Source organism: Dermacentor andersoni, chromosome 1 (assembly GCF_023375885.2).
Source record: "Dermacentor andersoni chromosome 1, qqDerAnde1_hic_scaffold, whole genome shotgun sequence".
NCBI classification, from domain to species: domain Eukaryota; kingdom Metazoa; phylum Arthropoda; class Arachnida; order Ixodida; family Ixodidae; genus Dermacentor; species Dermacentor andersoni.
Genome location: NC_092814.1, coordinates 208,651,837 through 208,664,520, shown reverse-complemented (window position 1 = coordinate 208,664,520; position 12,684 = coordinate 208,651,837). Strand labels below are relative to the sequence as shown.

Here is a 12,684-nt window from a genome sequence, read left to right as displayed (position 1 = left end):
GAAGTTTCCAAGTTAATCAACAAGCGTAAGACAGCTGACATAAGGAAGTATAATATGGATAGAATTGAACATGCTATAAGGAATGGAGGAAGCCTAAAAGCAGTGAAGAAGAAACTAGGAATAGGCAAGAATCAGATGTATGCGTTAAGAGACAAAGCCAGCAATATCATTACTAATATGGATGAGATCGTTCAAGTGGCTGAGGAGTTCTATAGAGATTTATACAGTACCAGTGGCACCCACGAAGATAATGGAAGAGAGAATAGTCTAGAGGAATTTGAAATCCCACAAGTAATGCCGGAAGAAGTAAAGAAAGCCTTGGGAGCTATGTTAAGGGGGAAAAGCAGCTCGGGAGGATCAGGTAACAATAGATTTGTTGAAGGATGGTGGGCAGATTGTTTTAGAAAAACTGGCCACCCTGTATACGCAATGCCTCGATTTCGAGCGAACCGGAATCTTGGAAGAACGCTAACATAATCCTAATTCATAAGAAAGGGGACGCCAAAGACTTGAAAAATTATAGACCAATCAGCTTACTGTCCGTTGCCTACAAAGTATTTACTAAGGTAATTGCAAATAGAATCAGGAACACCTTAGACTTCCATCAACCAAAGGACCAGGCAGGATTCCGTAAAGGCTACTCAACTATAGACCATATTCACACTATCAATCAGGTGATAGAGATATGTGTGGAATATAACCAACCCTTACATATAGCTTTCATTGATTACGAGAAAGTGTTTGATTCAGTCGAAACCTCAGCAGTGATGGAGGCATTACGGAATCAGGGAGTAGACGAGCCGTATGTAAAAATACTGAAATATATCTATAGCGGCTCCACAGCCACCGTAGTCCTTCATAAAGAAAGCAACAAAATCCCAATAAAGAAAGGCGTCAGGCAAAGAGATACGATCTCTCCAATGCTATTCACAGCGTGTTTACAGCAGGTATTCAGAGACCTGGATTGGGAAGAATTGGGGATAAGAGTTAATGGAGAATACCTTAGCAACTTGCAATTCGCTGATGATATTGCCTTGCTTAGTAACTCAGGGGACCAACTGCAATGCATGCTCACTGACCTGGAGAGGCAAAGCAGAAGGGTGGGTCTAAAAATTAATCTGCAGAAAACTAAAGTAATGTTTAACAGTCTCGGAAGAGAACAGCAGTTTACGATAGGTAGCGAGGCACTGGAAGTGGTAAGGGAATACATCCACTTAATTAGGGCAGGTAGTGACCACGGATCCGGATCATGAGATTGAAATAACCAGAAGAATAAGAATGGGCTGGGGTGCGTTTGGCAGGCATTCTGAAATCATGAACAGCAGGTTGCCACTATCCCTCAAGAGAAAAGTGTATAACAGCTGTGTCTTACCAGTACTCAGGTACGGGGCAGAAACTTGGAGGCTTACGAAAAGGGTTCTACTTAAATTGAGGACGGCGCAATGAGCTATGGAAAGAAGAATGATAGGTGTAACATTAAGGGATAAGAAAAGAGCAGATTGGGTGAGGGAACAAACGTGGGTTAATGACATCTTAGTTGAAATCAAGAAAAAGAAATGGGTATGGGCAGGACATGTAATGAGGAGGGAAGATAACCAATGGTTATTAAGCGTTACAGACTGGATTCCAAGGGAAGGGAAGCGTAGCAGGGGGCGGCAGAAAGTTAGGTGGGCGGATGAGATTAAGAAGTTTGCAGGGACAACATGGCCACAATTATTACATGACCGGGGTAGTTGGAAAAGTATGGGAGAGGCCTTTGCCCTGAAGCGGTCGTAACCAGGCTGAAGATGATGATGAAAGCTCAATGTCCGTCACTCTTCCTTTGCCACCTATGAACAAAACTGGTAAAAACAAGTCACGTCCGCAAATGTGGACACTGTGCCTAATGGGGTTATCCCGTCAAATACGGAGAAGCATAGCGTGAAAGGGAGAAAGAATGGCTAATGTGAAAGCACGCGCCTAGCTTTCGGCAACACAGTCATGGTGTGGCTTCCAACGACTGGACCAGGCTGACAAATGCACATGTCAGCAGTTTGTGATAACATGTGATCACTACTAATCTCAGTGAAATAACATCAAGGCCTGCCTCAAGCCTGAAGCCAAGGTGCACTTTGTGCTCATTTTGAATTGGTTGCATTAAAAAACAATATAATTAATAATTTATTTTGTGCTCGAGGAATTGAACACTTATAGTGTGATTACAGTGTCATCAGCTACCTTATAAAGCAAACAATGCAAGACAATTTTTCCGTCAGTACACCTCAAATTTTTCAAAGCAGCCTCATGATACTAAGTATGACACAGGTGTCATTCGCTTTAAACCACACATACTGCTAACATAAGATAATGTTTTCAAATTATGCCCAGTAACAATGAAGTTGGTTATGTGATATGAATGGTTCTAACGCACTGCGAGGCTGTATGTTAAATGACAAACAAAATACAGTTAAACCTTGATTAACGAATTTGGTAAAATTGGAAACGTGCTTCGATATATAAAAATATTGTTGTATTAAAATTAGAGCTTTTATGCAAGTAAGTACAGTCGCCGATCAACTTTTCTCACATGCTAGCAGCTGCAAAATTTTCTTAATTATGGGGGATATAGAAAAAAGAAAATTTGAATGAAATTTTTTTTTTAATTTGATAGTTGATGACGAAAGATAGTTTCATGCCATCTCAATGATATCTTCCCATCAGCAGCACAATTTAAGCAAAGCCAGCCACACTTTCGCATCCACTCTGCTCCGCAACTGATAGTGTGGCCCACAGAGGGACAACACTATTATGAAAAGCGCCCGCAGCGAGGAGTGAATGCTTCGTCTGCCTCTCGCTTCATTTCTCAAAAACTCGAGATTAAGCAACCTCCAGTACTAAATGAGTGCAAAGACAGTGCACATGGTGCCAAGCCATCTCGGAACAGCCACTCTTTGCACACGCAGCAGATTACCTATGAAAGAAGGGGCGCAGGCTGTATATTCGCTCAACCATGCGTCACCACGGCCACACTAAAGGAGGAGACATGCACTACCCTATCCTTCCCCCTCATAAGCGCTTGATTGTAACACCGCAGGTAAGCTCCCCTCCCTACCTTTCCCCTTGCTTGCACGGGAAGACAACACTCCTTAAGCCACCATCCTCCTTGGCTCACCCTCACACACTTTCACTTGCACCTAAACCTTACAGTGCACAGGGCACGATAATCTTATTGCACTTGAACTTTACATGGAATGAAACGATGCTCCGCTTTGGCAGTCGCTCTTATCGCGTGGCACGCTATGTAAACACACCTCATTATTTTGAGGTTCCAAATACATGGTGTTCTATGGACAGGTTAGGAAAAGTTAAATACTTTGTCATATAAAGAATTTCGTAATACTGGGGCACTATAACATAAAGCTATTTGAAATTGTTCTATTACAATTCTGCAATCAGCCCTCTGCGATTAGCCAAAAACTTTTTTTGGACCACCCCCATTTCGCCCCTAGGTCGCACGCCGTCACGAAAACCGCGGCAGCTCCCCATCTGATATGACGTACACACATTGATTATGCATGATTGGGCTGAACAAAAGAAAAATAGTTATTTCTCATTCGACGACTTTTGGCCATTAGCCCTCGGCTATTGGTAAAAAGTTTTCATGCTGCAGCCACTTCACCTGCCTGTCACGCGACGTCGCAAAACCGCGAAAACTCTCCATGTCAAAGTGATGTGTACGCATTAAGATGCATTAATATGCTGAAGAAAACTGAATTTTTTTCTGAATAGCGGCAGGCTGCCCCGTTCCGAAAGGAATAAAAGATGGCTGCCGCTGATCGCTCAGGCACTGGCTACTCGCACCTGCTGGAGAGCATGGGTTTATTTGCGTATAATAAAACTTTTTGCGCGATCGTGTAAAGTTTTCGAGCACTTTCAGCACGTGTATGACCTCGCTCTGCCAACTCTTCCTTGCTGAGGATCCATTTTAGCGGCATTCTTAAGCTTCCGTCGCATGCCGCCACAATTTTTAACCAGCCACCGCAAGCTAAGTAAGCAAAAGCGGACAAATTGCAAATGCCGGCACCACCCTCTTCATCCAGTTATCTACTTTCAATGCGCTGGCTCGGCCCCATCGAAACCCTGTCAACTTCGGCGTGCTCCTGGCCTCCTGGCAACCAATTACAAACGAAAAACCGCTCAATGCAGGCAATGTTATTTGTTTTGAGAGCAATGAAAAGTGACCTCCTATAAACTAAGAGAATGTTTGATTGGACTGTTGAGGCACCGCTGCGGGTCACCACCCGATGCTTGCGTCGGCAGTTACGCAAATTTGACATCAGGAGATTGGAATAAAAACATATTGGAATAGTCTTGCGTTAAAGGGGCCCTGAAGTTCATTATATATTGAGGTTTAACTGCGTGCATTTGCCCCTTCAAAGCCACACTAAGGCTAAGAGAAATGGTGCACTATACGGGTGCTCCAGCTTACAGTTGCCTGCCGATTTTTTTTTTCATATTTGATTTATCAAACCAGCTAGATTATTTGGACTTCCCTGCACCTATTTCACTGCCAACTGCTTAACAGAATCAATGTATATAATGGCAACCAATGCCTCACACCCCACACCAAGTCACTCAATTTTTAGGACTGATCTGTGAGTGCAATGTCACAAACATGGCAGCCACAAACAAAGTTGCTGCCATTAAGGCATTAAAAATTTCATTTTTGTAGTGTTTGCTCAGCTTTCTGAGTGCCGAATAGCTGTTGCAAAGAAAGCCTCATCAACACAGCACCAAACTGCAACTCTGATCGTTCACATGCAACAAAGCAGCACTGGTTAGGCCTAGCCAGCAGGAGTAGTGGGCGGCAAGCAGTCACAGGCACTTCGCCCTTGACATGTTCATACTACAGCTATGTTCGATTCGCCTGCACCACCTGAACTAGTCCACAAAGTGCTGCACCCTGCTATTTGCTTCAGCAGTGCAGCAATGGTGACCGTTGAACCACACCGTTTGTTTCAAAAAGTGCAGGGCTGGTTCACGATTTTGCTGCACATACTCCACTGTCGGTGCAGACTTGGTGCAGGCGTACAGGTGCGAAGCAGCAGCGGAGCACACAACACAGGACATTGGTCCAAGCGCTGTTAAAACGCTCCTTACACACGTCTGATGTGTATACACAAGTGTGGTATGTATTTATGCCCTAGAAGCTGATCATGCCTGCAGTTCAGGACCTCTCAAACTAACATACTCCATGCACATTAGTCGTACATACCATGACACCTGCACCACATCTGCACCTTAGCATTTGTTTTGAGTGTGACGCTGTGCCTGCCTTGCTGAAATCGAGCTGCGAAATTTCTGAACTCTTCATGAACCACTGTGAACTGGTTTACAGTGGTGCAGGCGAATCGACCAGACTTTACATCAGAGATCAGGAATGAGGTCATGTGCACAGGCTGGAAGAGTTTGGGTCTGCAGGCAATAAGCCGGCAACTACCACAAATGCCTACCAAGGTTTTAATTGAATTCTGGAGTTTTACGTGCCAAAACCACGGCATAATTATGAGGCACACCATAGCGGGAGACTCCTGATTAATTTTGACCAGCTGGGGTTTTTTAACGTGCACCTAGTGTATGGTACACGGGCATTTTTGCATTTTTCGCTCTTTGAATGGTGGCGCAGCAGCATGGATTTGATCCCGTGCACTCCAGGCTTAGCAGCGCAACACTAAAGTCACGATGCCACCACAGCAGGTCCTACCAAGTTTGTGGGTGTGCATACTGGAAAGTACAATAAGCTCGTGTGAGGGCACAAAGCCAATAAAGCTCCAAACTGACTTTGTGCAGCACAGCCCAAAAACTGACATCGTTGTGGAGGCAGCGTCACATGTGCAGCACCTGCACTTCATGTGACGAGTGACAAATATCTGACTGTGCAATAGAACAACACAAAACATACCTGCAGCCTTGAAATTTCATGAAATTTCAAGTAGATAATATTTTAATGAAATGCAACAGTGACAAAAAGTCTATAAATGGATTTTCCACACCCCTGGATTCTAAAAAAGAACAAGATCATGTTTACCGCCGAAATTTGCTTTTTTTTTTCTGACTGCCCCCCCCCCCCCCCCCCCCGCCTTTAAAATATCAGTTGGAGACTAGTCTAGGCCACCAAAGGTACTCTGACGCACACGAATATTCTCCTCATAATTGTTTTTACATTTCACTCCGATCATAATGGGGCTGCTGCAGCCAGCAGTTGAATTCATGACCTTGTGGCGATTCGCAGCAGAATGCTATAGCCACTGAGCCAATGCAGCTCATAAAAAATATGTAATAAAAAAGATATACAGATGAACGTACTTACTCATTCTGATATGCTTGGCACCCTCATAAATTATCCATTCATAAACCTCATCCATAACACAGATCACATTGTGCTTCTTGCAAAGCTCTGCAATCATTTCCAGTTCCTCCCGGGAGAAAACCTGCCCAATAAATATTGCCAGATGTAAGTGTCTGCTATGATACAACGACTAGACAAAAAAGAAAAAAATAATAGGTCTTTCATCCAATGTAAGGAGGCGTATAAAATGATACGCTTGATGCCATGTTCCCCGACTAAATGCCTAGAATTTGAACAGTGGTGGTACAGCCCAACATGCTAGCAACACCCAATTCTGATTTGTGATAAAGCATAAAGCAAAAGAAGGCTATACAATAAACATTTACAAACACCCAGCATCAGTGAAGACAGCAAAACACCATGATCTCAGTATTCTCTTACAATAATCTCTGAACACAAAAATACAGCAGGTAACATGACACAATTTCCAGTTTCGTTACTACTTAAGAACTCAACTTGTCTAAAAAAACTGAGGTAAGTCCCAATTTCCATCTTCACACAGAAAGATGCTCCCAGCCAATCCCATGCTTCATCACAGTTACACTCTCCCTTCTTCTATACCAGCCCAAGACAAACGTATACTCTGTTTCAGTAGTTCCTTGTAGCAGAGCCAAGGCTGTGTGACCTGCGAGTGCAGATTCTTGCACAGCAAGATGTAGTGCCATAGTTTCAAAGCCACTGAATGACTAAACAGCTATGAAATGGTCTTGTTGGCAGGTGTTTACTTGGGAGTTTCTCTGCAGGTTGCAGCTGCGGCTTATTGCTTGATTTTGCTTCATTTTTCTAATAAATATTTATTGAGGCTCTATGATCATGAAAATAGAGTTCGCCATTTGTTCGAATGAAAATGTGCAAAGAACAAAAAAATTAATGGGATGCTGCCCTACAGGCATTATTTTCATTTAAAAAGTCCGAAAATTGCTGTGAGAGTGGCTAAATTCATACATGTACTAATTGGCACAACTACAGCACTGAGGAAGACTCCCTCCTCGGTAGCACTTCGTCCTTCACAGAAATGGCACGTGCAGACTTGCTTGTGTGGTATCTGTTGTGGCCACAGCGGGCAATGTGAAAGTCAGAGCAACAGAATGAAACTGTTTATTTGGCAAGCTAAGCTGAAACAAAAAGAATGGACAACCAGCACAGCATAGTCAGGTGCTTATATAGACACATTAGCAAGCAAGCGGAATGCCAACACACACATGACATGTGCACACATACCTGCGAAACGACAACACATGGCCGACGCAAGAACGCATCTGTGATAGAGTGTGATAGCATCTGTGATAGCCAGAGCACTCCTTCCATCTTCTCTCTCTCTCTCTTCTTTTTTTTTTTTTTAACGGTTTGTATCGATCAGGAAGTTTTCTGGCATGGGTGCTGCATTGAAAAGCTTGCTTCTTGGGGGCTAACATGACATTACTTTGCGGGGACTGTAAAGCAAAGCTGCGGTCCAGAATAGCAGCACGGGGTGAAGACTGCAAGTTCTCTAAAGATGCCACTGGTTTCGGTAGCAGCCCTGCAGACTCCCAAGAAGGCTCTGGGGACAGAACAGGTAATTCAAGACTAGGTTCTGTAAATGTGGGCATAGCAGTGGGCAGTGGCTCAGTCTCAGCCAACAAGGATGGGCACTAGTTTTCAGCATGGCTGAACCTGCTTCTTAACTAACTTGTATGACGTACATTGAAGAACTGCGTAACTTTTTTAAGACACCGCGGAAGCATTTCTCATCGCCGGGGCGAAGACCTTGCACCAGGATCGGATCATTCAGCCTGAAGGAACACCAGGCTCCTTCGCTTTTCATCTACCATGTTCTTTGCCTTGTAAAAACGCCCATGCATGTGGTCTTTTAGACTCGGCTGCAGGAAGGTAAGATGGGTGCGCGGCTTCCACAAAAGGAACAACCTTCCGGGATCATCTCCGTGGTTGCAGTAGGTGTGTTGCTGTACCTGAAAAGAAACAAATCTAAATGGTGCTGTAAGCTTCTCTTCACATCCCCCTTTTTCTTGTCACATACTTGTCGAAGCAGGTCTTTCTTTACAGTCTGTAGGAGTCACTCAGCACTTCCATTGGATGTCGGATGGCAAGGCGGCGGTCTAGTATGGCACACGCCGTTAATGCGAAGGAAGTTACCGAATGCAGTAGCCATGAACTGTGGACGATTATCAGCCAACTTCCTCCGGAAGTCCATATGATGCAAAAACACTGTGGAGTTTTTCCATAGTTCTGTCAGTTGTTGATGTTATCAGGGTGACTTCCACCCACTGTGAATGGGTGTCAATAAACACCAACAACCACTGGTTCTCTATGAAAACAAAGTCCAGATGCACTCGCTGCCACCTGTGTGTTGGCCAATCCCATATCAGCAATGGAACTTTTTGTGGAGCATTTTGTGTCAACCGACAAGTGCTACACCACTGAACTAGACAATAAATGTCCTCATCTAGCCTCAGCCACCAGACATAGCAACGAGCAAGCATTTTCATGCATGTTGTGCCCGGGTGACCTTTTCATAATAGGCACAGCACTTTCTCACAAACATTCAGGCATGATAACCCAGTTACCCCATGCAACACATTGCTCATCAATGGAAAATTCATGTCACCTAATGAAATAAGCAGACAAAGCATTATCTGCCACGTGCACTGGCCAGCCAATCAATGTGTAGTCAAGCACTTTTGACAAAACAGGATCTGCGCGAGTTCCCTTCTCTATATCAGCAACACATAACACCACCTGGTCAACAGCAGAAAAGAAATCTAAAACATCATTTTCGTTTGGCAACAGCAAGTGCAAGAGCGTCAGCATTTCCAACAGCACTGCCTTTTCGATACACCCACTGGTAATCGTATGCTGCTAGCAATAACGCCCAGCATTGCATTCTTGCTGCCGATGTCACCGGCATGGGCTTGCCATGTGCCAAAAGGCCAGCTAAAGGCTGATGATCAGAATAAATGACAAAAGTACGGCCATAGAAATACTTATGGAGTTTTTTGAGCCCAAATACTACAGCAAGGGCTTCTTTTTCTTTATGAGCATAGCCCTGCTCAGCCTTGCTCAATGCTCTGGCCGTGTAAGCAATTGGCCTCTCGTTTTCCCCAATTTTGTGGAAAAGCATGGCACCAACACTGTATGGTGATGCATCACAAAGTAGTCCCAATTCCTTCTTTGGGTCATAATACGTCAAGACGGTTTCTTGAATGAGCCAGGTCGTGCTTTGTTCAAATACCTTTTCGGCCTCACTTGACCACTGGAACCCCTTTTCTTGGTTCGGAGCATTGTACAAGGGCTTCACACTAGCAGACATGTTCGGCACAAATTTTCCATAAAAATTGATCAAACCAAGATACACTTGCAAGTGTGCTTCATTTTTAGGCTTAAGGGCCTGCTTTATTGCTTGAACTTTCTAATCAGACGGGTGTATACCATTCGAGTCCAAAATGTGTCGCAGATAAGACACAGATGTTCGAAAGAACTTATATTTTTATTTCTTTCCTTGAATGCCCTTTTCTTGAAATCGTGATAACACTCCCTACTTTCTGCAAACACTCATCGAATGATGCTCTAGTAATCAATGAATCATCCAAATAGCACTCAACATGGTCTAGACCCTTCAATATATATCATACATGACTGCCTGGAACAATGAGGAGAGCACTCTTAAGACCATATGGTAGCTGCGTGTACTTGAACAACCCCAGTATGTGTTCATGACTGCAAGTGACTGTGCCACAGCATGCAGTTCGAGCTGCTATTATGCAGTAGACAGATCAAGTATACTGTAAAGTATTTGCATCCTGCCAAAGTTGCAAACAGATCATCAATCACGGGAAGAGGACAATGATCTGTGCGAAGGCATGAATTTAGTGTCACTTTGAAGTCGCCACACACCCTAACTTTGTTGTTCAACTTGGGTAAAACTACAAGAGGCGTTGCCCATTCACTCTTTTGTACAGGTACATGAACATCAGTCTCTACAAGAGACTCAAATTCTTGGCTACGATGCCTTTCAATGCAAAAGGCACTTGGCATGCTTTGCAAAAAACAGGAGTGCCACCTTGTTTGAGCACTAGCTTGATAGGAGAGCTCTTAATTAAGCCAAGTGTTTGATCAAAAACTTGTGAATACTGTTCAAGTAACATGGCAGCACTATCTTGGCATACCTTGTGCTACTAGACCAGTCCAACCTTAGAGCCACCAGTCAGTCACGTCCAAGAAATGCAGTATTCCTAGTACCACGGGTTTTAACAACTGCTAATGGAAGTTGCTGGTGTTGACCCTTGTGTTCTACTGGAACTATTAGCTTCCCCATAACTGCAAGCTGGGAACCACAGTACGTTTTCAACTTCATATGGCAGGATGCCAAAGGTAGATTGGGCCAGTAACTCTTGTACAGGCTTTCTGGCACAACTGAAAACAGATGCTCCTGTGTCTATTTGCATGCGAACATGTTTCTCTGCCTCTAAAAGACATATTTCATAATGCTCTGCACATTCATCACACAAGTAAACATTGTATAGCACCAGTTCATTGTCACTGTCTCTACTGCATTCGTAGTGCTCTTACATCTAGCCATGCACATTTTCGCCAAGTGTCCGTAGTGCTTGCAAAGATGCCACCAGTACTTGCAGAACTTGCACATTGACAGGTCATGGGCAGATCGACATAGCAAACATTCTGATAAGTGCCACACCTTCGCTCCTCGTTGTGGTGTACAAGCTTGTCGGTTTGGTTTTGCATGTTTCCCACTGTTCAGTTCAAGGCTAGCTGCGCTAGCTGATTGAACACGGCTGGGCTGAAACTCTTGGCTTTCTTTGCATGCCAGCTCTATGCCTTTTGCAATGTTGCATGCACTTTTGAACGTTAAGGTTCCCTTCTTTAGCGACTCCGCTTGCGTTGCTCTGTCATGCAGCCCGGCTACGAAACGGTCCCAAAGGGCGTCGTCAAGGAAGGTTCCAAAGTCGCATGATGCCGCTAGACGCCTCAGCTCTACATGAAATGCTGTCACAGATTCTCCTTCTTGCTGGAAACGGGAGTTGAACATAAATAATTCTGCAATAACCAATGACATTGTAGCGTAATGTGGCCTCATTACTTCTTCTAGCTGGCTGCTTGTAGGTCTTGCTTTCAGGCTTTTCTGGTTCCACAAGCGTTTTCACAACATTCGATAGGCCTTCCTCCTTATTGCTGTGATAAACATAGAAACCTTCAGGTTGTCGCTCACCTCGGAGGCCTTTAGGAAGTGCTCGAACCTTTTCACGTAAGATACAAAGTCTTCGTTGCCCTCCTTGATGAACTGGTTGAACCTTGCAAGTGCTGGCATCCCGAGACGCCGCCGTGATCATGCTGGATTCTTCAGTTAACTGCATTCTGAAAACTGACGCAACCTCATTCTTGTTGTTGTTATGTTGTGGCTGCAAGAGGCAATTCCGAAGTCAGAGCAACGGAATCAAACTGTTTATTTGGCAAGCTAGGCCGTAACGGAAAGAATAAACCACCAGCACAGCAGTGCCGAGTTCTTATACAGGCACACCAGCAAGCGGAACACCAGCAGACACATGTGCGCACACACCTGTGAAGCGACGCCACATGGCTGACGCAAGAACACGTCTGTCATAGCGTCTGTGATGGCACAACAGCATCGTTCCAAGCCACTCTTTCACACGAAAGGAAGGGATAAGTTGACATTGAACACACTTGGAACACTGCAGAAAGAATGTGGTGTAAACGTGCACGAATTCTAATTAACAAAACAGCTGCACCTACAAATGTCAGCAAGCATACTGTGCACAAGTGGACACTACAAGAGGGATCAAGAGATGGCGCCACCATCCCAGGTGACATGCTGGTTGGGTGGAATTTTTGACCCTTCTACTTCTGCTATCTCTGCAACCCTCCTCTTCCATTATATCTCAAAATATTTAGAAGACACAAGCTTTTTTGGCGACAGAGTGAACATGGAACAAATTTTATATCACTGCTCTCGCAACAGCTGATCTCGCTGTGCAGTTGCAGTCTTCATAAATGCTGCCACCGCCTGCGCTGCAGCGCTTGCAGATAGCAGATGACAGGACACGGAAGGACACCTTTAAGATGTGTTCACTCTCCCGACTGGTTGAAGAAGCCTGTAGCTACCACAGTGCTGACCAGAACTACATACTGAAACAGCATAGCTGCTCTGTTTTGCAATGTTTTCTAAACAATCAAACTGTCCTCAATATGGATCTCGGATGATAAACATTGGATAGCAATTGCAGCATAAGATGTATTATGCTGTGAAGTATAAGGAAAGTGAC

General features: G+C 44.3%; 1 protein-coding gene and 1 pseudogene across 4 annotated transcripts in view; both read right to left on the bottom strand.

Moving 5' to 3' along the window:
- Kyat (Kynurenine aminotransferase) overlaps positions 1–12,684 on the bottom strand; it is a 123,603-nt gene that overhangs the window by 45,285 nt on the left and 65,634 nt on the right. For all 4 annotated transcript variants that reach the window (XM_055063001.2, XM_050194587.3, XM_050194588.3 and 1 more), the window contains one exon: positions 6,350–6,470. In XM_055063001.2, coding sequence (XP_054918976.2) covers positions 6,350–6,470 — 121 coding nt within the window. The remainder of the gene's footprint in view (positions 1–6,349; positions 6,471–12,684) is intronic.
- Positions 6,380–12,682, bottom strand: LOC126546875 (uncharacterized; annotated as a pseudogene).